The sequence below is a fragment of the Moschus berezovskii genome, chromosome 4, assembly GCF_049115385.1.
Source record: "Moschus berezovskii isolate FMDL1 chromosome 4, NW_MosBer_1.0, whole genome shotgun sequence".
NCBI classification, from domain to species: Eukaryota; Metazoa; Chordata; class Mammalia; order Artiodactyla; family Moschidae; genus Moschus; species Moschus berezovskii.
This window is the reverse complement of record NC_142463.1, coordinates 54,266,132-54,293,552: the sequence shown is the minus strand read 5'-3', so window position 1 is coordinate 54,293,552 and position 27,421 is coordinate 54,266,132. Positions and strand designations below refer to the sequence as shown.

Here is a 27,421-nt window from a genome sequence, read left to right as displayed (position 1 = left end):
GACATGAGTTTGAGTGTACTCTGGGAGTTGGTGATGGATAGGGAGGCCTGGTGTGCTGTGATTCGTGGGGTCGCGGAGAGTCGGACACGACTGAGCGACTGAACTGAACTGAACTGAACTGATACAACTAGTGAGGGACAGAGTCAAAATTCCAACCCAGAGCTGTGTATTTGGACACCGCACTGTTCCTTTTGATATCTGTAACTATTCTTCTCTTCACTTAGATTTAGCCGATTCCCCACCCTTTATCTCTGCCTCCTCTCCAGCTGCCTACTCTGCTACCCTACCACCAGTCCTCCTGCCCACAGTCATAGGGACTCTTCTCCAACCCCCTACAAGCCTTCCCACTTCTCACCTTCTCATACCCATAAGGGCACTTTTCTCTTTGCTTCTCAGGTTCTTCTTTACCTGGATAAATACTTATTGACCTAGGCCTCTGCTTAAACATATCTTTGGGAGAAAGTCTTTCCACCAGATCGTCATCTTCGAGACCAGTGCTTTTCAAAAGATTTGGACTTACAGTAAGAAATACATTTTACATCGTGATTGAGCGTATATGCTCACATGTATTATACATGGTTTTCATTTCCTAGTTTTCTAAAGCACATAATTTAGTGCTTGTTAGTATATTCACAGTTATGCCATCATCATCCCTATCTAATTCTAGAATGATTTTATCACATCAAAAAGACGTCTCTGTATATGTATATTTTTTATGTATAAAACTGAAACAAATTTTATTTCATGAAATAATACTTTGCCTTACTTCCCGTGGGGAATGAATGCTGAAACTGTCTTTTATTACATCTATTCCATTTTTTCTATTATATTAAAAAACATCTTATAGTGACTCACTGCATGCATTTTGTGTTCCATCATGGATCTATAACTAACAGTTTGGTCAGCCTTGCCCTAGATTACAGCCCGTCTCCCTGTCCCACAGGTCAGAGGACCATTTTCTTCCCCTCACAAGACCTAGCACATTGTCCACTACTTGGTGAATATCTGGCCACCCTAGACGACTATATTCCTGGAGGGCAGGTTCTACATCTGCCTTATTTTTGACTATATGTATTTCCCATACCAGGTGCAGTGAAATAGCAGGCACTAATAAATATCTGTTGACTGAAAAAATATTTGCCTTTGAAGAGAAAAACAATCCTATGTACTTCTTTATGGTTAGTGTTCACATGAGGAAATAAAATGCAAGAAACCTATCTTGCACTTACTACTAATGTAAGCCAGCAACAGTGTCACCTCTTCCTCCAAAGTAGGGATATGGCCCTGAATTATCCACGTAAATACTCTCTTCACTTTGCCTGTAAATTCAACTTGAACAGTCCAGTCTCCAGGAGGACCCTACAGATGAACTGTGTTCACAGCATGAGCAGCGGGGCCATAACAAAAAGCCCTAAGTAAGAGCTTTTAGAAAGAATAAATGATTCCATTGGCAGCAACGTGGGTGGACCTAGAGCTTATCATATTAAGCAAAGTAAGTCAGAGAAAGACAAATATCATATGATATCACTTATATGTGGAATCTTAAAAAAAAAAAAACTGTATGAATAAGCTTATTTACAAAACAGAGACAGACTCACAGATTTAGAATAAAAACTTACCATTACCAAAAGGGGTAGTGAAGGAAAGAGATAAATTAGGAGTTTGGAATTAACCACTCGTATATATAAAACATATAAACAACAAGGACTTACACTACAGCGCAGGGAACTATATTAAATATCTTGTAATAACCTATAGCAGAAAAGAATCTGAGAAAGTTTATATTACACATAAGTATACATATATATAAAATTATATAGTTGTTCTCCATATATATACATACACACACACACACACACAAAACTGAACTGGCCTTCCCAGGTGGCTCTGTGGTAAAGAATCTGCCTACCAAGGCAGGAGACTTGAGAGCGTGGGTTCAATCCCTGGGTCAGAAAGATCCCCTGGAGTAGGAAATGGCTCCCACTCCAGTATTCTTGCCTGGAAAATTCCATGGACAGTGGAACCTCGTGGGCTACAGTCCATGGGGTTGCGAAGACTCAGACAGGACTCAGCACACTTATAACTGAATCGCTTTGCTAGACACCTGAAACTACAACATTGTAAATGAAGTATATTTCAATTAAAAAAATTTAAAGAAAAAGAAGCTTATCTGACATAAGTATTAAAAAAAAAAAAAAAAAAGCTTTGCTCTTGGTGAGTTGGCCAGCCAGGCAGAAGGTTTCCTCGCCCTAGCCTGTCCCCCGTGCCACCTCTTGCCCTCGCCTCCGTACCTGTCTTTGCCGGTCTCGCGCTTGAAGAGCTCGTCAAACTGCAGCATCTTGTGGCGCGTGATCATGAAGGCCTTCAGCCGGGGCAGCACCTGGCTCAGCAGCTGCAGGTTGTTGTAGACCTGGCCCTTGCCGTCGCGACGCATGTAGCTGCTGGGGCCCCAGAAGATGAACACGGTGCCCTGGCTGACGTTGAGCAGGTCGTGGCGGTTGCGGAGGATCCGCTGGATGCTGGAATGCGCGATGACCCGCAGGCTGGTGCGGTTGCCCACGTCCCGCCCGTAGCCACGCGTGGGGGCGTCGTTCATGCGGATGACACATTCAGTCTGGTCAATCTGGGCGCCTTGCCGGCTGCGCAGCAGCTGCCCGGAGCTTGTCACCAGGGCGCAGTCCCTGCAGTGCATTTTCAGGGGCTGGAAGGAGAGGGAGAAGGACTCCATCAGTGGGCAACTGCTCTCTTGGCACCAGCAGGTCACTTCCCTTCCTCTGAGGGCTGCCTCTCTTTTTTCTCCTCCCTCCTTTTCCAAAATATACCCCTGATGCTTTCACCTCATCAGGGAAAGCACTGGACAACAGGAAAAGAGCCAGCAGTGACCTGTCGAACATGGGCGTCTGGGCTTCACTGATATTAACAGATCAGACTGTCATATCAATGTAACAAACTTGCTGTGACTGCCATTTTACAGATAATGATACCCCAAGGCTCAGAGACATTTTTTAAAAAAATGCTCAGATACATAGCTAGCAAGTAATGAAGTCATGCTCTCAAATTCAGGTCTTTCTGAATCCAAAGTTACCCCTAAGTTGAAGAAAAGACTATAATACAATGTGCTGTGACACTATTTTGATGCTTTTGACTCACCTGATTGGAAGTTAAGCATATATCAGTGTTCTTCGATGCTGTACAAATATATTTATCCTAAATATGCATCGTCTAAAAATCACAGAAGACATGCAAATTGTAATCCCTCAGATGCCATAATTTTGAAATGAAAATTAGGATTGTTTCTCCCATTTTAAAGGGAGAGAGAGAGAAACTGAGTTGGTCCTCCTTCAGAAACGCGAGGAAAGCCTTAAGCTCGTCGAGTGCACACATGCCCTGTGGGAGCCCTGGGCCTGCAGTCACCACCAGGGCAACGCCAAGGATGGGGCTCGCTTCAATACCCTGAACCCCTGATGTGTTTTCTGAACAGCAGCATTCTTACATGTTATACATTTCCCTGATAGTATTTAATGAGAAATATCTCAGTTGCTGTTTGAAGATAATGTAATTAGGGCCTGAGGCCAAGGCCAACAAGTGCATAAGAAACTGACAGCCAAGAATGTTCTGAAGGACAGTTGCTCTATTATATTTTCCCCAGAGACTCTGTTCGCCCTCCCTGTTAACTTTGAACTGGACACATTGGGTCCCTGCACAGTCCCAGGAAATTGATTCCAATTTTGTGCTGCATGTATTCAGTTGTATATTTACTCTGGGAGTTTCTTGAGCCATGGCTCTGTCTTCAGAATCAGACAAAGAGCACCCAAGGGCAGCCATCTTCCCTCACTGCAGAGTGGTGAAGGGTACCCACACAGGGTGGTCCAGGCTTGTCCCTACCACCTGTTAGCTTTGGGACCTTGGCCATTCACTAATCTCTACAAGTCTCAGTTTTCTCATCTTTAACTGGGGATAATTTATGCACCATTCCACTTTGCTAGAACACATAATATCAGCTTGAGTCATATGAAATTGCCAATATTTGACCTGCAAAATTATTAATAGAAATTGCATGCAGTTCAACCCAGTCCTTACCGTAGGACCTGGCACAGTGTCATTCATTAAGTGATGGCTGATTCGGGGATTATCAGGCGGAATAGAGAGCATTGTAGGTCCGTACCAAGTCAGTATGTACTGATCACCCGGAGTCAATAATTGACACATGGGCTTATGAAATGGCAATTCTACCACTGAAAATTCTCATCATTCATTTGACATCAAGTTACTCTCAGGTAAGGCTTCCCTGGTGGGTCAGACAATAAAGAATCTATCTGCAATGCAAAATACCCAGGTTCAATCCCTGGGTTGGGAAGATCCCCTGGAGAAGGGAATGGCAACAACTTAGTATTCTTGTCTGGAGAATCCCCATGGACAGAGGAGGCTGGCAGGCTACAGTCCACAGAGTCACAAACAGTTGGACACGACTGAGTGACTTTCAGTTTCATTACTCTTAGGTGACATGCCCTGTGCTGGGCAGTAAGAATGCAAATGGAATGGAAAAACAGAACCCTTCAAAGTTTATACTTTAGTAGCAGGCTAGTGGGTCAGTAAAGATGCGCAATAAAATACGACACATTGCAGGGCTGTGCCTGTGTTAGTAAAGGGGGCTGTTTGGAACAGAGCAGAGCAGGGGACATAAAGGAAAGAGTGAACTAATATTAATATTAGTTAATATTTCTGGATGTCCTCTATGTGCCAGGCACTGTTATGAGCTTTTTATATAATTGCATTAATTCTTCAAATAACCCTATAAGAAAGATACAGCATCACCCCTATTTTACTAGTAAGAATATTGAGGAGTGGAAAAACAACCCAGTTTGTTAGAGGTTATTTGGGTTTTAGCATCAAAAGTCTTATATCCTGGGAAACTTCTACTCATGTAGAAGCCCACTTAAAACGTTTCTACAAAGATGACTGGGGCATCTGCAAATAGCACATTACTAAATGATGATTAGGGTCACAAGACCCAGGGTCTAAAGCAGACTTTATCACAAATCAGGTACTTCACTTTCTTACTCATAAAACAAAGAGAGGGCCAACTAAGATGTTAATAGCCAGATGACATTCATTCGTTCATTCATTTAAAAGACATTCATTGAGCACTTAATATACCCCTGAGGTACAGTGTAACTCAGTCCATTTGCTTGATAAGGTCACTTTGTAAGATTTCATTCCACTGAACCCCAAGGCCATTGGAACCTGCTTTTTCTTATCAGATTCACCTAGAACTATTAATCCTGAATTTTCCAGTCTGATCTATAATTTCTAGATATTCTGCTCATTTTCAAAAAACTGGGGAAAAATTCTAAAGAAAAATTAAAAAGAATACATTTGAATCAGTTCTAATCAGGTGGATGAAACTGGAGCCTATTATACAGAGTGAAGTAAGCCAGAAGGAAAAACACCAATACGGTATACTAATGAATATATATGAAATTGAGAAAGATGGTAATGATAACCTTTACGAGACAGCAAAAGAGACACAGATGTATAGAACAGTCTTTGGGACTCTGTGGGAGAGGGTGAGGGTGGGATGATTTGGGAGAATGGCATTGAAACATGTATATTATCATATATGAAACGAATCACCAGTCCAGGTTTGACGCATGATACAGGATGCTCGGGGCTGGTGAACGGGGATGACCCAGAGGGAGGATAAGGTGAGGAGGGAGGTGGGAGGGGGGTTCAAGAAGGGGAACACATGTATACCCGGGGTGGATTCATGTCAATGTATGGCAAAACCAACCAATATAATATTGCAAAGTAATTAGCCTCCAATTTAAAAAAAAAAAAGGTCCCAGCATCTCTTTCCCTGTAATGAATTATTCTACTGTGATTCCCAGAGCACAGGCTGCTTGATGGTAGAAACTGGTAACTCCTCTGAAGATTCCAAGGACTTCTCTCTCTCTCTTTCTCCTATGCCCATGTGAGGCCAGACGAAGACCCTTTTAGGGAAAGTCAACGCTCCTGACTATGCCATGCAGACCCTCTGTGATTCCTGGGCACCATCAGAACACACTAGGGTCCACCCTGTCCCAGAAGGCCCTCCCTCATGCCCACCTGCCTGAGCTCTGAGGTATATTGATTACCTTGGACACCAGCACCCTCTCTTTGTGTTGCTCAGATGCACCAAACAATGCAGAAAAGATCGATGTCTGAATTATGCCTTAAGTGCCTTTCAGTAAGTGGAGCCAATAAAATGACAGTAACTGTTCTAAACATAATGTTACACTTCCTGCAGTTGAGAAGAGCATGTACCAAAGGCTGAATCCCTTCCAAAGGAGGAAATGAAGTCTCTTGTAGTCAGAGGGACTAAGGATACCTTGGGGGGTGGAATGACTATACAGATTTTGGGGCCCAGGTTCTTGGAATGTTACTCCTCTGAGACAGCCTTGCTCCTCCACATTGCAGGACCATGACCATCCTGAGTGTCTTAGTGAAATGGGGGGATATATTCATGCCTTGGTGAGTTAAGATTCCTGAGGGAGTATTGACAGTCTTCACTTAAGCACTCAGATGCTGAGTTGATGAATCACGGAGAGGAGTTTGGGAAAGTGACCTTGGGGCTGTGCTGGCATACCCGGGAGGTAAACCTGCACTAAGGATGCAGGAGGGGTAGTGGCTCCCTGTGAACTCACTGCATCCCTAGCCTTTTCTTTCTTTCCTCTCACAGTATTCAGCCTCCCTGACTCTCGGGGGCATTTTCCTTAAAGCCCCATTTGGTGAGGTGTTCTGACCCTGGTAGGAAATGTGAGCACCCATATTAGGTCACTCCAACCTTGATAATCTATCTTGCTTCCTGACCCATGGAAAGCACTCAATTGCTACTGAATAGACAGATGAGTTGATAAGTGAGTGAACGAAACTCAACCTTTACGCTTCTCTGTCCTCTGAGAAAACCTACACACATAAAAAGAAGACGTCATGTGATGCCCTAACAAACAATTTGCCTGCAGCCCTATGTACCAATGCCATGGAGAGAAGCAGGGGAGAGCACAGTGGCAGCTCTGTCTGCAGAGAAGGAGGCTGGGCCATTTGCCTCAAGGCAGCCACTTGGCCCAGGGAGTCATAATGGCCAGAGCCCAGGGCACTGCTTGGAATTAATGGCTGACTGGGAAAATGGCCCAGGACACAGTAAGGGCCATTAAACCCAGCCAGTTATTAATCCCCAGTAAGAACTCGATGCCAAGGTCATTAGAGCTGTTGTATGGTGAAAAATGCTGAGGAAAGTCTGCAAGGCACGGAGGAGTTTCCCTTTGTCCAGGCCACTGATGCTCAGGCCCGAGGAGTGTGGTACATAGGAGTGTACGGGGGGCAGTTGAGGGAGCGTGCACATACCCACACATACATGCACACACACACAGACATGGGCACACACAATGTTGACCATTTTATTTTTGCTATCACTTCTGCTTTTTGATAATATAAAGATTTGGCATCAGCCCACTTCCCTGGGTTGGTGAGAGTCCCTGGAGAAGGGACCGGCTACCCATTCCAGTATTCTGGCATAGAGAATTCCATGGACTGTATAGTCCTTGGGGTCGCAGAGTTGGACATGACTGAGTGACTTTCACTTTCACTTCCTAGGACAGTGGCTGCCACTTACTGGGGGCTCATGAAAGTGTGAATGAGCTTCTCTGTCTCCATCACCTGCTGCTGCTGCTGCTGCTGCTGCTAAGTCACTTCAGTTGTGTCTGACTCTGTGTGACCCCATAGATGGCAGCCCACCAGGCTCCCCGTCCTTGGGATTCTCCAGGCAAGAACACTGGAGTGGGTTGCCATTTCCTTCTCCAATGCATGAAAGTGAAAAGTGAAAGTGAAGTCGCTCAGTCGTGTCTGATTCTTAGCGACCCCATGGACTGCAGCCTACCAGGCTCCTCCGTCCATGGGATTTTCCAGGCAAGAGTACTGGAGTGGGTTGCCATTGGCTTCTCTGCTCCATCTCCTACTTCTGGGGGAAAAAAAAAAAAAAAACAACCCTACGATCAGGGAATAGGGGAGAATGACAACTTTCATCACAGCTTACTGCTTTGGGCCATAGTGACAGGGTCAATTCCTGCTTGAGAAAGTATGCTCAGGGAATCAAGGTTTGATTTCTGTCACAGCTCAAAGAGCAAGAGCAGAAGGAATTCTCCCTGTGACCCAACTGATGCCTCCTGAGCCTTTCTTAAAAGAACAGACCGGGCCAAGTCAAATTAAACTTGACACCTGAAACACTCAGTCATGTCCTTGCAAACATTTGCAGCATGGCTATCTTGGGCTTCGGTTTTTAAAATTCTGATTTATTTGGCAGAAAGAAAGGCACCTCAGAGCATGATGTCCATTAGTTTGGTAATGAGACCAGTCTTGCTCTGGGAGCTGACTCTTGGTCTGGAGCAAACATAAGATATATTAAATGGCTTCAGGTATTTCAAGAATCTCTGCACTTTTCAAGCTGATGTTTTCCTGTAATTACTGGGCTGTTATTACCTGTCAATCTCTGTTTAGCCTGACACTGGGTATAAGGCACTCTGGTTATTTAATATGATTCACTGGAAAAATGTTACTCCTTCAAGTTGTTGCTCTCCCTCTTGTTCAATGACAAGCCCACCCGTTAGTCAAGAAGCCCTCCTCTCGCCACCCAATGCTACTTTCCATGATTTCTGTCCACTGTCTGGCTGAGGATGAAGGAACACTTTCGGCAGGAGTTAGTACTAAACAGTGTTTAAAATATGGCCTTTGGGACTTCCCTGGTGGTCCAGTGGTTAAGAATCCGCCTGGCAATGTAGAGATCATGGGTTCGATTTTTGGGAAGATCCCATGTGTCACAGGGCAACTAAGCCTGTGCACCACAACTACTGAAGCCTGTGCACCCTACAGCCTGTGCTCTGCAACAAGAGAAGCCACCGCAATGAGAAGCCCACACACGGCAACTAGAGAGTAGCCCCTGCTTGCTGCAACTAGAGAAATCTAGGCACAGCCCTCCAAATAAATAAACAAAAATAACTATGGTCTTTGGAGTCACTGGCTTTGAACCTACTTCTCCCACTCCTTAGGTGGATAACCTGGGGAAAAGTGGCTTAGCTTCTCTGAGCCCCAGTTTCTTCATCCATGATCAGGATATAATAGAGTCAATCTCAAAGAAGTTTGCCCTTTCAATTAATGGTGTGCCTTCCACCTTGTTGCTCAAGGTAAAATTCAAGGATCATTCTCAACACCTCTTTCTACACCCTCTACAGAGCATCCAACCCTATTGGATCTATCCTAAGATGTCCCAGATACTAGCACTTCTCACCATCTCTGCTGTCACCCTCTTCATCGAAGCCACCATCATCTCTCTTTAGCTCCTGCTGCATGCTCTTAACTTTTTGCTTCCCTCATTCTTTCCCTCTTCCATGTTCCCATGTGCACAAAGCTTCTGGGGTGACTTTTAATATGTAATTAACAAAGAGTTCTGTCCAAGATGATGCCAATATCACACTGTTTGACTACTACGGCTTTGCAATATAGTTGAAATCAGGGAGTGTGGTGCCTCTGCTTTGATCTGCTTTCTGTTAATTACACTGCCATCTCTCCATTTCCTATGGACTGATGTGATTTATATTAGCTATCTCCCTACCCAGGACACTCTTCTCCCAATCCTTGCATGGTGACACTTTAATATTCTTCAAATGTTATCTCAATCTACTCCCTCCTCTGCCAGAGACCTTCCCTGAGCCCTCAATTTCCACTGCCCTTCTTTGCCATCTTCTGCGACTGTCTCAATTATCCAGGTTTATTTTTAAACTCATACATCACCACCTAAAGTAATCTGTATTATGGCTTGTGTGTTTGTTTACATGTTGATGTCTTTCTCCCTTGCTAGAATGTAAGCTCCAAGAAATGTGGGACTTTCTCTTACTCATACTGTGTGTTCAGCATCAAGAACAATGCTGAGCATAAAAAATAAGTTCAATAAATATTTTTGAATGAATGACTGAAGGATAAAGCATATAGCACTTATCACAGTGCCTGCTACATCAAGAATATGAAAGAAATGTGCTTAATGTATTTAAGTGTCACCAATGGGAAATAGATGGAAAAACAGTGGAAACAGTGTCAGACTTTATTTTTTTGGGCTCCAAAATCACTGCAGATGCTGATTGCAGCCATGAAATTAAAAGACGCTTGCTCCTTGGAAGGAAAGTTGTGACCAACCTTGAGAGTATATTAAAAAGTAGAGACATTACTTTGCCAACCAAGGTCCGTCTAGTCAAGGCTATGGTTTTTCCCGTGGTCATGTATGGATGTGAGAGTTGGACTGTGAAGAAAGCTGATCGCCGAAGAATCGATGCTTTTGAACTGTGGTGTTGGAGAAGACTCTTGAGAGTCCCTTGGACTGCAAGGAGATCCAACCAGTCCATTCTAAAGGAGATCAATCCTGGGTGTTCATTGGAGGGACTGATGCTAAAGCTGAAACTGCAATACTTTGGCCACCTCATGCGGCGAGTTGACTCACTGGAAAAGACTCTGATGCTGGGAAAGGTTGGGGGCGGGAGGAGAAGGGGACGACGGAGAGTGAGATGGCTGGATGGCATCACCGACTCTGTGGACATGAGTTTGAGTGTACTCTGGGAGTTGGTGATGGACAGGGAGGCCTGGCGTGCTGTGATTCGTGGGGTCGCGGAGAGTCGGACATGACTGAGCGACTGAACTGAACTGAACTGATTCTACCTACTAGTAACCAGTCTAATATTTTTTAGTCTGGGTAAGTAGGTTGATATTTTCTAAAGAGAAGTATTTGAGTTCTCCTGCATATGTCATAACCACTTTCAGCATTAGGTGACCTTCAAAGAGAGGCCCAGGAAATCCCATTAGTTTTTTTTTTAATTTTAATGGAATTGCATTCTGTTTCTTAAATGCCTTTTGACAACTTTATTTATATATAATTTACATACCATAAAATTCACTCTTTTTAAATATAAGTTCAATGATTTTAAGAATATTTACAGAGTTTTATGACCATCACCATGATCTAGTTTAAGAACATTCCCATAATCCTAGGAAGATGCACATCTCTGCCAAGACATGTTATTTTTCATCTTATTGATAATAATCCTTCTTATAGCTATGAGGTGATATCTCATTGTGATTTTGATTTGTATTTCCCTGATGATCACTACAAACAAAGCTAGTGGAGGTGATGGATTTCCAGTTGAGCTATCTCAAATCCTAAAAGATGATGCTGTGAAACTGCTGCACTCAATATGTCAGAAAATTTAGAAAATTCAGCAGTGGCCACAGAACTGGAAAAGGTCAGTTTTCATTCTAATCCCAAAGAAAGGCAATGCCAAAGAATGCTCAAACTACTGCACAATTGCACTCATCTCACATGCTAATAAAGTAATGCTCAAAATTCTCCAAGCCAGGCTTCAGCAATACTTGAACCATATTGAACTTCCATATATTCAAGCTAGTTTTAGAAAAGGCAGAGGAACCAGAGATCAAATTGCCAACATCCACTGGATCATCAGAAAGGCAAGAGAGTTCCAGAAAAACATCTATTTCTGCTTTATTGACTCTGCCAAAGCCTTTGACTGTGTGGATCACAATAAACTGTGGACAATTCTGAAAGAGATGGGAATACCAGACCACCTGACCTGCCTCTTGAGAAACCTGTATGCAGGTCAGGAAGCAACAGTTAGAACTGGACATGGAACAATAGACTGGTTCCAAATAGGAAAAGGAGTATGTCAAGGTTGTATATCATCACCCTTCTTATTTAACTTATATGCAGAGTACATCATGAGGAACGCTGGGCTGGAAGAAGCACAAGCTGGCATCAAGATTGCTGGGAGAAATACCAATAACCTCAGATATGCAGATGATACCACCCTTACGGCAGAAAGTGAAGAGGAACTGAAGAGCCTCTTAATGACAGTGAAAGAGGAGAATGAAAAGTTTGGCTTGAAGCTCAACATTCAGAAAACAAAGATCATGGCATCTGGTCCCATCACTTCATGGGAAATAGATGGGGAAACAGTGGAAACAGTGTTAGACTTTATTTTTTTGGGCTCCAAAATCACTGCAGATGGTGATTGTACCCATGAAATTAAAAGACACTTGCTTCTCAGAAGAAAAGCTGTGACCAACCTAGATAGCGTATTAAAAAGCAGAGACATTACTTTGCCAACAAAGGTCTGTCTAGTCAAGGCTATGGTTTTTCCAGTGGTCATATATGGATGTGAGGGTTGGTTTACAAAGAAGGCTGAGCACTGAAGAATTGATGCTTTTGAACTGTGGTGTTGGAGAAGACGCTTGAGAGTCCCTTGGACTGCAAGGAGATCCAGCCAGTCTATCCTAAAGGAGATCAGTCCTGGAAGGACTGATGCTAAAGCTGAAACTCCAATACTTTGGCCACCTGATGCAAAGAGCTGACTCATTTGAGAAGACCCTGATGCTTGGAAAGATTGAGGGCAAGAGGAGAAGGGGATGACAGAGGATGAGATGGTTGGATAGCATTACTGACTTGATGGACGTGAGTTTGGGAGAACTCCAGGAGTTGGTGATGGACAGGGAGTCCTGATGGGCTGCGGTTCATGTGGTTGCAAGAGTCAGACATGACTGAGTGACTGAACTGAACTGAACTCATGATCAGTGACACTGAGCTCCTTTTCATGTATCAATACGTATTGGCTATATGTATGCTTTCTCCAGAGAAATGTCTGTCAGATCATCTGACCAATTTTTTCTTCCAGTTTTATTGAGATTTAATTGGCATATAGCACTGTATAAGTTTAAAATGTACAGCATAATGACCTCTGCCCATTTTTAAGCTGGATTTTTTGTTTGATTTTGCTATTGAGTGGTATGAGTTTTTTTTTTAATATTCTGGATATTAATCCCTTATCAGATATATGATTTGCAATATTTTCTCCCATTCAGTAAGTTTTCTTTTCATTAAGAAAATTATTTATTTTTTTGGTTTTGCTTGGTCTTTATTGCTTCACTCAGGCTTTCTCTATTTGCAGAGAGTCGGGGGCTACAGTCTAGTATGGTGTGCAGGCTTTTCATTGTGGTGGCTTCTCTTGTTGCAGAGCACAACCTCTAGGTGCTTGGGCTTCAGTAATTGAAGCAATTGGCTCAGTAGTTGTGGCACACAGGCTTAGTTGCTCTGAGGCATGTGGAACCTTCCTGGACCAGGGATGGAACCCAGGTCACTTGCATTGGCAGATGGATGTCTATCTACTGTACCACCAGGGAAGCCTGCCTTTTCATTTTGTTCATAGTTTCCTTTGCTGTGCAGAAGTTTTTTAGTTTGATGGAGTCCCACTTGTTTATTTTTGCTTTTGGTGTTGGAGTAAAAAAATATTATCATCCAGATTTATGACAAGTAGCTTACTACCTATGTTTTCTTCTAGGAATTTTATGGTTTCGGGTTTTATGTTCAAGTCCTTAATCCATTTTAAATTGATTTTTGTACATGGTGAATGTCCAATTTCTTTCTTTTTCACATGGTTGTCTAGTTTTCCCAACACAGTTTACTGCGGAGACTGTCTTTTACACATTATATATGCATTAGCTCCTTTGTTATAAATAAATTAATCATAAATGCATGGGTTTATTTCTGGGCTCTCTAGTCTGTTTCATTGATATGTGTCTTTTTTTTATGTCAATACCATACTGTTTGATCACTATATCTTTGTAATGTAGTTTGAAATCAGGAAGTGTGATGCCTCCACTTGGTTCTTCTTCTTTCTCAAGATTGCTTTGGTTATTTGCAGTCTTTTGTGGTTCCATACAAAGTTTAGAATTGTTCTATTTCTGTTAAAATGTAATTGGAATTTTCATTGTGTTTTTGATTTGCATTTTCCTAATGAGTAACGATATTGATGATCTTTTCATAGTCTTATTTATGCCATAGTTTTCAAATTTCTAATTCCATCTATTTGACTCCTTTTCTACCCCCAAATAAGTTCTACCAAGAGTAGGTGATTCTATTAAATGCTATGTCACCATTCTGTTGACTTCTGCAGGAGTCTTATATGTGCAGGACTCACAAGGCAGAGGAAAGTGCATAGTCTATGTGTATGGAGAATATAGAGAAAGAGGGGCCTTTTAATCAACACCTGTAGGTTAGGAGAGATAAATCCAAAGTGAAAAACAAGGTGAGCAGTGACTGGGACATATATTTATATTTAAACCCGATTTTGTAGAAATAAAACCACCATTTGATATCACAGTCCCACTTCTGAATGTACATATGAAAGAAATTAAATCAGCATTTTGGACATATACTTACACTTTAATGTTGACTGCCACATTATTCATAGTAGCCAAAATGTGGAAACACTGTAAGTGTCCATTAATGAATGTATGGCTGAAGAAAAATGATAAATAAAGAAAAATATTCAACCCACAATGAAAAGTGTTCAGCCATGAAAGAAGGAAATTCTGCCACCTACATCATGGATGAAACTGGAGGACATTATGTGAAGTAAATTAAACCAGAGAAAGAAAAATATTAGATGATTTCACATATTTGGGGAGAAGGTAATGGCAACCCACTCCAGGACTCTTGCCTGGAAAATCCCATGGATGGAGGAGCCTGGTAGGCTGCAGTTCATGGGTTTGCTAAGAGTCAGACACGACTGAGTGTCTTCACTTTCAGTTTCATGCAGTGGAGAAGGAAATGGCAACCCACTCCAGTGTTCTTGCCTGGAGAATCCCAGGGATGGGGGAGTCTGGTGGGCTGCCGTCTATGGGGTCACACAGAGTCGGACATGACTGAAGCAACTTAGCAGCAGCAGCAGCAGCACATATTTGGAACCTAAAAAATTGAACCCACAGAAAAAGAGATTATAATGGCAGTGGCCAGGAGCTGGGAGAAATGGGCAGATGCTGGTCAAAGGGTAGAGATTTTATTCATAAGATGAATAAGTTCTGGGGATCTCATGTACAGTATAGTGATTATAGTTAATAATATGACATTGTATACGTGAAATTTGCTAAGAAAGTAGATCTTAAGCATTCTCACTACACACACCTACACTCACAAAATGTAATGTGGAGTGATAGAGGTGTTAATTAATTAATGGATGTGGTAATCACTTCACAATATATATGTGTATCAAATCATCACATTATGTACTTTAAATATATACAGTTTCATTTGTCTGTTATATGTCAATAAAACTGGGAAAGAAGAGAAAGCCAGATATTGATAATTAAAGTTAGACATTTTACTTTGCCTAGTCATAGTATATTGAAATTTGAGTTTTGTAGAATTATGGGATAGAATCACCAGCAGAAACCTCAGAGATTATCTAGGACAGTATTCTCTGATTTGTTCCTCAACCAGCAGCAACAGCAAAGTCTAGAAACTTTCTAGAATTGCAATTCTCAGGCTCCACCAGAATCCTTCTGAATCAGATGCTCTGAGGTGAGGCCCAGCAATCTATGTTTTAGCAACACAGGGGATTCTGACACATCCTCAAGGTTGAGAATCCCCGGACCAGGACAATACCTTCATTTTATATAAGAGGAAGTTGAAACTCAGGAGGTTGTATGATTTGCTCAAGGTCACACACTAAGGGCACCATCTGAGATAAACCTCAGGTCTCCTCTTTCCACAATTCTAAGAAAATTTGCCTATGTCTGTAGATTGTTTAAAGTCACTGGGGACTCACTGAAAAGGAATCATGAATTAATAGTTTTACTTAAGATTAAGCCTACAAATGGAAGAGGTGTGATGGAGACAGATGAATAAGAAGGAACATTCCTTATCTGCAGGGCTTCCCGCCTCTGTGCCACCTGCCTGCTGATTTTGAAGGAGCAGCCAGGGATAGCTAAAGAGCATTCAAACCCGTATTACAGGGGCTGAAGATGCTGATGCTCCGTGTGTGGCAAGGGTTACTCTTGTTGGGGAAGTTGGGCCAGTTTGGCTTCTCTCCAGCACAACCTCTTGGAGGCGTGGCCAGTCAGGACCCTTCTGCCTGTTGTGGGTTGAACTATGTCCCTCAGAAAAGTTATGTTAAAGTCTTAACACCCCAGTACCTGTGAATGTGGACCTTATTTGGAAAAAGGGTTTTTGCAGATGTATTTAAAATGCAAATCAAGATGAGGTCTTACTGGTTTAGAGAGCCCTAAATGCAATTACCCGGAGAAGGCAATGGCAAGCCACTCCAGTACTCTTGCCTAGAAAATCCCATGGATGGAGGAGCCTGGTAGGCTGCAGTCCGTGGGGTCGCTGAGGGTCAGACACGACTGAGCGACTTCACTTTCACTTTTCACTTTCACACACTGGAGAAGGAAATGGCAACCCACTCCAGTGTTCTTGCCTGGAGAATCCCAGGGATGGGCGAGCCTGGTGGGCTTCCGTCTAAGGGGTCACACAGAGTCGGACACAACTGAAGTGACTCAGGAGGAAATGCAATTACCAGTGTCATTATATGAAGAGATCAAAGACCTAGAGACCAAGAGAGAGAACATCATACGATGAGACAGAGATTGTTGTTCAGTCACTAAGTTGTGTCCGACTCTTTGCAACCCCACGGCACGGGTTGCAGTGATTCGTCTGCTGCCTGAGAAGGCCGAAGATTGCCGGCAAGCACCAGAAGCTGGGAGATGCCAGGAAGGATTTTGAGAGCTTTGAGAGGGAGCAAGACCCTGCCAAAACCTTGATTTCAGACTTCTGACCCTCAGAACTGTGAGAGAATAAATTTCTGTTGTTTTAAGACACCACTTTGTAGAAACTTGTTTTGGCAGCTCTGGGAAACCAGTGCATTGCCCCCACCCACGCACCCCGCCCACAGAGTCTTTCCTCTGCCTTCCAGCCTCCTGCCAGCACTCCAGCCAGCAAGGCTCCATCCTGGCCCTGCAGCTTTCACCCTTACAGTTCACTCTCTGCATGACTCTCAGAGGGAGGTTTTAAAGTATAAAGCATTCACACTCCTACCTTGCTCGAAAAAAAAATCCAAATTCGTCACCTGGCTGGAGTCGTGCCTGCCTCGGTCCTCAACTCATTGCTTCATTCTCCAGCCCGACTGACCGCAGATCTCCTTTCTGCTTCGGGGAGAGATCAGGCATTCCTTCTTTGATTTCTGGCCTTTGTTCCCCCTATTATTTACATGCTTGGCCCATTCTCTCATGTATCAGATTAAAAAAAAGATTATTTATTAATTTGACTGTGCCAGGTCTTAGTTGCAGCAACAGGATCTTCGATCTTTGTTAGAGCTTGCAAGATCTTTAGTGGTAACCTGTGGGATCTAGTTCCCTGACCAGGGATCAAACCCAGGCCTGCTGCATTGGGAGTGCAGAGTCTTAGCCACTGGACCACCAGGGAAGTCTCACATGTCAGATTAAAAGCCATCTCCTCCAGGAGGTCTTCCCTGACTGCCCTAATTGGAGGCAGCCTCCCTCACTTATTATATAAGAAAGATATTGGCCACGAATAACACTGACAAAATGTTCAACTAACTCACGTGTAAGGCACTGTTCTAAGCACAAATCATGCATCATTTACCTTAATCCTGAAACAGCCTTGAGAGGCAAATTCTACCATCATTCTTATTTTATCAGATGAGAAAGTTGCACAAATTAATCACCTGTCATGATCCTGTTTATTTCCTTCATGGCACTTTCCACAGTCTCTAATGACATACATTATTTATTTATTTATTATTTGTCACTTCCCTTATAACACGAGTGCCATGAGCGTAGAGATCATGATGTATGCTTGGTATACAGCAGGTGCTCAAAAGATAAAGAAATCTCCTAATACGGGACTACCTCACTTTTTCAGCAAGTGGTAGATGATTGTTCTCTGTCCAGAGAGGCATGGATGAGCTGTCAGTGAGACAAGCCCATTTCTAGACCCATTCTGAAATGCTAGTACAGTGGTCACTCATATGCAGTTACTTCCTCTAGGAGGACATGGGATATAAAGGCTCCCTGAGCTCATTAGAACAAACAAAAAACTCCATTTTCATTAGAGGAAGGTGATATTTAATGCTGCCAGACAAGCCTGATTCCACAGAGCTGGCTTCTTTGGCCTCTGCTACACTTGCAAGGATCCTCAGATAAATACAGCATGGCCCAGATCTGGGAGGAACACTGATAACTGATGGTCAAAGGCAAGAGAATTATGAGAATGTGGGAGTTCCACATATAGCCGTGTTAAGTGGAGGGGGGAAAGCTAGGGTTTCAGTTGACCAACTGAGAAAAAAAACCTAATTGAACAAAAACATGAAATTTACAGTGTTAAAGTAGACAGGGCACTGACTTGAGTCGGACTTGGGTTCAAATCTCAGTTCAGTCATTTATTGGGAGGTACTTGCCTACTCTCAGTCTCAGTTTTCTCTTCTGTAAAGTGACCATAGTAGACACTGTTGCTGCTGCTAAGTCGCTTCAGTCGTGTCCGACTCTGTGCGACCCCATAGATGGCAGCCCACCAGGCTCCCCCGTCCCTGGGATTCTCCAGGGAGGAACACTGGAGTGGGTTGCCATTTCCTTCTCCAATGCATGAAAGTGAAAAGTGAAAGTGAAGTCACTCAGTTGTGTCCGACTCTTCACGACCCCATGGATTGCAGCCTACCAGGCTCCTCCATCCATGGGATTTTCCAGGCAAGAAATAACTATTATTACTATCATGGCTTCATTATCTCAGATAAAAAAAGAGTCCTCCTGAGTAACCTACTACATCCTCTCCTCTCATGTCTAATCCCTCTCTGAGCCTGCAAACTCAACCTCCTTCACCTCTGCTGAAGCTGAACATTTCTATCCACCTGTATGGCACCTCCCAGGTGGCTCAATGGTAAAGAAACTGCCTCCCAATGCAGGAGATGTAAGAGATGCACGTTTGATCCTTGGGTTGGGAAGATCCCCTGCAGGAAGGTAAGGGAACCCACGCCAGTATTCTTGCTTGGAGAATCCCATGGACAGAGGCTACAGTCCATAGGGTTGCAAAGAGTCAGACATGACTGAAATGATGGAGTACCCATGCATCCACTTGTACATGGCTTCCCCTTGATCCCGCCTAGTTCAACCCACCATCTTTGCCCGGGCACTGCCATGCCTCTTAGCCAGTCCTCCTGCATCTACTCCCATTTAGTCTCCCCACCAGGCAGAGTGGCCTTTTTAAATGCACATCTAATTAGGGTCTGCTTTTACTTAGTATCCCTATATGACCTCCATTGCTTTGTGAGGACGAGAGCTTTACGAGATCATCCCTGTGGCTTACCAGGCCCTGATACCTTGCCAGGTCCTACTGTAGCCCCCACCCTCTCGTGGCTTTCTACACTCTAGTCATGCTGACTTTGACTCTGTAGCTCCTTGCAGCTCCAAGAGGCGCTATTCATACGACTTTGCCTTAGGGCCTTTGTAAATTATTTCCCAGAACCTGACTCCCTTCAGTTGTAAACCAGAACAATACACATCCATGGAAAAGTTATTTTATGAGATAATAATATAGGGGACGACAGAGGATGAGATGGCTGGATGGCATCACCGACTTGATGGACATGAGGTTTAGTGAACTCCGGGAGTTGATGATGGACAGGGAGGCCTGGCGTGCTGCGATTCATGGGGTCGCGAAGAGTCAGACATAACTGAGCGACTGAACTGAACTGAACTGACCTGAATAACATTCAAAGTTTCCCTCCCCTGCATCCTCTCCCCATCTATGATTTTTGTAATTCCTTCATCACACGTCCAAAGTACCACTTTCTTGAAACTGTCCCTAAATGCCAAGATTAGTTTAGGATCCTCTTTCTTCCTTTATAATTCTCATCATATCTGTAATCCTTGATTAAGTTCTTTCTTCCCTACAAAATGGCAACATTCTCAAGAATGGAGTCTATATCTGTATTGAGTTTAGGTCACTAAAATATCCCCAGGATGTAATATACCATGGGTACTCACTAAATATTTACTTCACAGGTAACCAAACCCGTTCATGCAGCTGAGGGGACTTTTGCAGAACCACAGCCTCTTCCAGGCTTTGTGTTTCAGTTTTCATTTCCATTTGATAAGGCCAAGTGTAGGCAAGCTCATCCAAAATAGGTTATTTAATTTGGTGCAAATACTCATTTTTCAGAATAAGTCATTGTTCAGGGGTCTGGATACTGACTACTGCCAGGTAGCTAATAACCAGATTATGTCAGTATTGACACTCTGGTTCTCGGGATGATGGTTTGTTTATTGAACTGCCTATTTTAATGGCTCTGAGAATGACCATCAGCAGCCTGGATAACTCAGTACCCCAGCTGGGAACACATGAGTAAACAAAATCATAATTTTTCACTTTGCCAAGCTCAGTAATACTGTTGTGATGAGCCACTAGCAAAGCAGCCATTAGTTAAATAAATAAAGCACAAGGCTAGAAGCTGGATTGCCAATGCAAGCACAGTCTTCTCTTCTGCTGACCACTGATGGACATTATACATGATGTTCACCTTGGGGAAGTACTTGGCCCCCTGTTTTAATTTGCTAAATATGATGCATCCTCTGGGCTGCATGACTTTGTATTAGTGAAAAATCACTTTCTCTTCTTTTCCCGTTTTATTTGCTCAACATATAGTTATTAAGCATCTACTGTCTGTGTAATGGGACCTCTTGGGCAAGCTGCCCAGTACACAACTGTCTTCAGTCCTCTACTGATCCTCAGACTCAGAGGGAAGACCTAAAATACAAGGGAGCTGATTCCTGGCAAGGAGATACAGAGGTGTCCCAGCTCCTTCAAGAAGCCTGGGGGTTGGAGAAGGCAAATAGAGTTGATAACATGATAGAGTTTCAGGGTTAAGGAAGGTTTCCTTCTTTTTTTTGGGGGGGGGTACTTTTTAAAATAAGAAATAAGGGACTTTTACCCTGCTTCTTTTCTTGATACTTCTCTTTTGGCTTCATCCACTTATGTTAGATCTTTCTTTAGCTTACATCCAAACATATTAGGGACTTCCCTGGTGGCTCAGATGGTAACGAATACGCTTGCCATGCAGGAGACCTGGGTTCGATTCCTGGGTCAGAAAGAGCCCCTGGAGAAGGGAATGCCAACCCACTCTAGTATTCCAAGCATATTAATGGATCCATAACTTCTGGTGACTATCAGGACCTTGACTCATGGCCACTCACTCCATGAAAGTGTCTCCCATATTCTAGCTTTTCATCCATCTGTATCCAGATCCCAACTACCTGGGGTTTTGTGGATTATTTTTATTTCTATAGAGTGTACCAGTTAGAAACCAGGTCCCATAAGTGCCAAAAGAGCAATGCTGAAGGCTACCAATTTTTACACAGAAGCTATTTATATTACCATTATTTTATCACTTCACCCCAAAGTAAACTGGCAAGGTATGTACAGTATTACCACCTTGGATTATACTTGAGTAAACAGGGGTTTGAGGTTATATTGCTCAAGCTCATAATTTCTAAGGCTCAGCCTGTGTTGGTGCTGAGGTCAATCCCACTTTCAAGTGTGTGCACGCTCTGTCCACTATGACAGACAGACTTGAATAGAAAGACTGCAAAGAAAAGATGATTGGGGACTTTCCTGGTGGTTCAGTGGTTAAGACTCTGCATTTCCAATGCAGGAGGTTTGGGCTCTGGTTGGGGAACTACCACGTAACAAGTCACATGTTATGTGGTGTGGACAAAAAAATTTTTTTTTTTTTAATTAGAGATGATTGAAGGATCTTAAAAGAAGAAAAAAAGAAGCCTAAGGAGGGCAGGGACTAGTTAGATAACAAAAGCGGCAGGAAAACAGAAAGCATAGAAAACAAAAACTGGAGACATTAGGTAACACTGTGGCTACACAAATTCCTAGGGGGATCAGAAAGGTTAAAGATGAAATTTAGCAGAACAGCCTCGAATTCTGGAGGCGTTCAGTGCAGGAACAAACATTTTCATACCACTCAAAAGCCAACCGTATACAATGCTCTGCATTATAATGTGGCGTTCATAATGTGGATCCTAAGTCATCAAGAAAAGCTTAAATTAAGTTTAGCTTTGTTCACTTAGATCCGTTCCGTTCCGTCGCTCAGTCGTGTCCGACTCTTTGCGACCCCGTGGACTGTAGCCTACCAGGCTTCTCCGTCCATGGGATTCTCCAGGCAAGAATACTGGAGTGGGTTACCGTTTCCTTCTCCAGGGGATCTTCCCGACCCAGGGATTGAACCCGGGTCTCCCGCATTGGAGGCAGACGCTTTAACCTCTGAGCCACCAGGGAAGCCCGTTCACTTAGGTAGGAAAGTATAAAATCAATTTGGAACCTTCAAAAATAATTTAGACAAATACGATGTGGTGCTAAAAGGAACTTTGCTTATGTTATTTTCAGATTCATTTGCTCATAAGACTCATTCCTCAACTATGCTTCAAAATGAGGCGCTAGTCTACTTTGAAAAGTTATTGCTGAAGGATATATAAGCCTTTCTTCCCTCACTCAGGTGTGGTAGACTCTGCGAAGATTCATGCTTCCACTCCACAGGGTAGACACGGATGGAAGTGGTTGCCCAGTCAGGACTACATTTCTTTCCCTGTGCCTCAAGGGGGAGCCACGTGCCTCTCAATGGAATTGGAACAGAAGTCACTGGAGAAGTTAAGAAGCAGGGGCTTTCTCCACACCTCCCCTTTCTGTTGCCTTGGTACACCCAGCATAGTGAACTTGGAAGTCCTGTGTCAAAGATGACAGAGCCAAAGAGTGAAAAGGGGCCAAGTCCATGAATCACTGTTTGGATGAGAGAGATTAATCATGCTCACTTTTGTGACTATGTTGTGAGATTAAAAAAAAAAAATTAAAAACCCCCAAAACTGTCATTTTGAGCTGTGACACATTTTTTGCATCTGTTTATGAAGCAAGCTGTGTAACTGTAATTATCACATTAAGCAACCAGGAAACTTTCTTTTTTTCCCACTTATTTTACCAAGTGGCTAGAGTATACTTCCCAGGTGGCCCCAGTGGAAAAGAATCCGCCTGTCAATGCAGGATATGCAAGAGACACAAGTTCAGTCCCTGGGTTGGGAAGATCCCTTGGAGAAGGAAATGACATCTCACTCCAGTATTCTTGCCTGGAGAATCCCGTGGACAGAGGAGCCTGGCGGGCTATAGTCCGTGGGGTTGCAAAGACTTGGACATGACTGAGCAACTGACAGAGAACGTGCAGGAACCATGCTTTTTTCCCTAAAGTATAGTTCTGATGACATCGCTGCTGCTTAGATATTTTCCATAACTCCCTGTTACAGAGGCAAGTCTACATTCCTAAAAGGGACCCTTCATATCTTACTTTTTACTGGTTCAAGAACCCTAATTCCCCCCAAACTGGAATACCACTCATTTATCCAAATGTGCCATGTCCTCGTCTTTGCCCCTAGAGTCACCCCCTGGAATGGACTCGCCAGCAACTCCAGTCACTGAAAACCATCCTACCATTTAAGTTCTTCATAAAGCCATTTGATCAACAAAGTTGTCTTTAATTCCCATTTCTTGGTTTCAAATCCCATCACTTACCAACTAGTGACTTTAGGCAAATTTCTCAACTTGCCTGTGCCTTTATTTTCACATTTATAAAATCATGGTAGTGATCCAACCTCCCTCCCAGGGCTGTGTGTGTTCATGAGTCCACAGAGGAGCCACAGCTTGCTCTTCAGTGGATTCACGAGCCTTCAGCCTACCCCACAATTCATACTGGAAATTATTTCTTCACCCATTTTGACCATTCACAAGTCACCCCTTTGGGAGGTAGAATAACTTTTTATCTTTGCATCTCCACACTACCCCACAAAAAGTGGCTTAAATATAGGAGATGCCTAATCCATGTCAGTTGAATAAATGAACATATGAATTTTTAAAGCTGCAGGAACTGGGCTTCATCCTTTCATTCACCATGATTTGCTCAGAGGACTATGATGTTTTCCTCTAGTTTGAATTCTAATCAGAGAATGACAAGGCTTTTTTTTTTTTTAATATGCTGAAGTTTTGAAGAAGCTTTGATCATTTTTCTGACCTCCTGTGTAATTATATACCCTTTGAGCATGGGGACCTGTTTTGCTAGGAAGTTTGCTTTGGCTTTGAAGGCATGAAACTTGTTGAGTTGTTTTGTCCATGCTGAGCAGAGGTGGACACTTTTGTTTTTTGTGCTAATTCCTGGACATGCATGAGGTGTCTGAGTTACCCTGGGTTTGTCTTCAGAGGCTATAGCAGGGTTAAATACTTTGAGGCTGAGAGAACTAAATATCCTTCAGAGCTGACAGCACAGGCATGAGGGTAGAGGTTAGTGAAGGAGGGCACTGGTAAATACAGAGTCTGACAGATTCTGTATTCCCCACTGGCCTGGCCCTGCTCATTCTCAGTCACACTCAGGGCTGAAAACATAAAGGTTACCATCAGACAGAGAAAGACAAATATCGTATATCACTTATATGTGGAACCAAAAACTGATACAAGTGAATTTATTTACAAAACAGACTTGTAGAAAACAAAGGGGAAAGTTTGGAGGGAGGGCCAAATTAGAAGGCTGGAATTAACATATACACACTATATATAAAATAGATAATCACAAGCACAGGGAACTCTACTGTCTAGCACAGGAACTCTACTCAATATCTAATATGGAAAAAGAATCTGAAAAAGAATAGATATATGTCTATGCCTAACAGAATCACTTTGCTGTGCACGTACAACTAGCACATTGTTATAAATCGACTCTACTCCAAAATAAAATAAAATTTAAAAAAAGACTTACTTCTGAAGGAGGCCAGGACTGTAAATCAGTCTTCAAATGCAAAAGGATATGTCTCTCTAGAATACTATTGATGTTTAAAGATATGAAAACAGTGAAACTTCCCCACTCTTTAAATACTATTAAATATTAAATATGTATTAAATATTCTACATCCTAATGGATTTTCTCCTTGCATGGCACATAGGAGCCTTGCCTTAAACATATCTGGAGCTGAAGGCATCTTCAGTCTCCCCAAAGCTTCCATTCTTCCTCTCTCCCAGTGAAGGGCCCAGGCCCGCCCTGCTACCCTGCCGGCCCAGAAACCCAGGAGTCCAATTTAACTGCTCCCTTTCCTTCTCCACCTCAACCAAGTAATCATGAAGCTTTGTCCTTCATCCCCAGATTCCTCCCAATTCTGCTCATTTCTCTCGATTCCTACTAAACATCTCAGTTCAGCCCTCCACCATCTGTCACCTCAATTGCTGCAACTCTGCTACAACTGTGGTTTATTTGCCAGCATCCATTGCTAGACTACAAATGTCTAAAGGATGCTGTCTTATCCACAGAGCTTAGCCCAGAGGCTGACACACAGTACATGCTCAATAAATGGTTCATGCTTCCAGTCATTACCGAAGAAGGCAATGGCAACCCACTCCAGTACTCTTGCCTGGAAAATCCCATGGACAGAGGGGCCTGGTAGGCTGTAGTCCGTGGGGTCACTAAGAGTCAGACATGACTGAGTGACTTCACTTTCACTTTTCACTTTCATGCATTGGAGAAGGAAATGGCAACCCACTCCAGTGTTCTTGCCTGGAGAATCCCGGAGACGGGGGTAACCCTAGCGGGCTGCCGTCGCACAGAGTCCAGTCATTAGAAGAGGCCAATGGGAAACTGACACATATCCAAGCCCTGGTCCCCTGAGATGGGTCAGAAGCCCCACATCTAGGGATGAAGGAACCTCATCCATTTCAAGCCATCTTCAGTATAAAGGGCAGCATTTATTTTTGTTGCGATTGGATAACAAGGAATACATCTTTTGGGATTAATTGCATGCTAGAACCTTGAAGGGACCATTTTGCTCTCCTCTATGTCATTACTGGACTTCCCAGGTGGCGCTAGTGGTAAAGAACCTGCCTGCCAATACAGGAGACATAAGTTCGATCCCTGGGTCAGGAAAATCACCTGGACGAGGGCATGGCAACCCACTCCAGTATTCTTGCCTGGAGAATCCCATGGACAGAGGAGCCTGGCAAGCTGCAGTCCATAGGGTCGCAAAGAGTCAGACATGACTGAAGCGACTTAGCAGGCATGCACATGTCACTATTATTTTCTGTCTTTAGAGTGGAGATGAAAGGACTCTTTGTCAGCAACAATCTTCTCAAACTCCTTCCATCAGCTGGGGGAACAGTCACACTTGAGCAAAGGGTTCTTGAGCAGTGATGACCGCAACCCACTTGGGTCCCTGCCTGCAACCTCTCCCTGCTTTGCCCTTGATCACCTTAGGGGTGGCCTGTTGGGAGAGGGCTAGACTCCTCTATATGTTTGGCCCAAATATATAGAGTTTGGACCAGAGTACTTGGACCAAACAATTGCCATTCATTCATTCAAAATGCATTTCTTAGTAGTTTACTGTCTTCCAGGTATAATTCCACATGCTAAAGACACAAGGGTGAGCTGACTGAACAGAACCTCTGCCATGATGGAAGTAATAAACAAACTGGGGGTACAGATAGTAAACTGATCAATAAGTAAAAAAGGTGCCGAAATGAAACTTCTCTGCTGACTTTGGAGAGCCCAGGATTACATCTGCTGCACCTTGGCACATGGGGCCAGGGCCATATTACCTGAGTCCTGGAGAGTCATTAAGTTTAGCCCTCTGAGCCCCTCTCAGTGACACCTCTGCAGGCCAGTGCCATGGCTGGAATTAGGCTTCTGAGATGAATCAGTCCCAGCTCCACACGAAGGCAGCCCAGCCAGGACGCATGTGCGGACTTTCTAGAAAGCAGTTTTAAATGCAAAGGGCCATGCTGTGCTCTTATAATGGGGACAGCAGGATTAGAGAAAAGGAAGAGGAAATTAACTCAAGAGGAGCTGAGGCTGATGCAAAGCGCTCACTGGGACTGAGCACGAAGGTCCCCTCCACAGCTAAGAAGACAAGAGTGCCTCCATAGTCATATTTCCCAGGGTGCTTCCCCCCACCAAAAATGGCAGCAAACAAGTCAAAGGTGGCATGACATTTATAAGAAAGAAAACATCCTCAGGAGGTGAAGAAACTTGCCTGAGGTCACAGGGTCAGTGCCAACATGGGCCCAGGATTTGGTCTAAAACTTCCAGCCTAGTTTCCTTCCCATTATGCAATGTTGCCTCTGAACAGAAAATCTTAGGGGGTAATATTCTTTCCTGAAACTAGTTTGGACAAGTGCCAGTCTCTTTAAGGAAATGAGAGGGCACCATAAGTGACTGGGGTGACCTGCCTGTATTTTCATGTCTACTATTTTATCATCTGCGACGAGAGTGAAACCTCTAAGCCAGGTGGTCTTGGCAGGTGGGGGCTCTGCAGTCAGAAAGGAGACTGCCTGTGCGGGGAGAGGTAGGTTGGGGAAGGAGGCCTGGGGTGACCCAGTGGGTAGAGTCACCCAAAAATCTCACCATGTCTACAGAAGTATGAACGACTTCCCAGATCTTTCTTAACTACATTTTCTGATCAA

General features: G+C 43.4%; 1 protein-coding gene across 2 annotated transcripts in view; it reads right to left on the bottom strand.

The window, feature by feature from the left end:
• The window catches only part of ST6GALNAC5 (ST6 N-acetylgalactosaminide alpha-2,6-sialyltransferase 5), a 212,636-nt gene that overhangs the window by 21,115 nt on the left and 164,100 nt on the right, over positions 1-27,421 (bottom strand). Inside the window, exon 3 of one of the 2 annotated variants that reach the window (XM_055402599.2) lies at positions 2,292-2,701. The exons of the other annotated variant lie outside the window; for it this stretch is intronic. Within the exon in view, the coding sequence (XP_055258574.2) occupies positions 2,292-2,701 (410 nt within the window). The remainder of the gene's footprint in view (positions 1-2,291; positions 2,702-27,421) is intronic. 2 annotated transcript variants of the gene reach the window in all.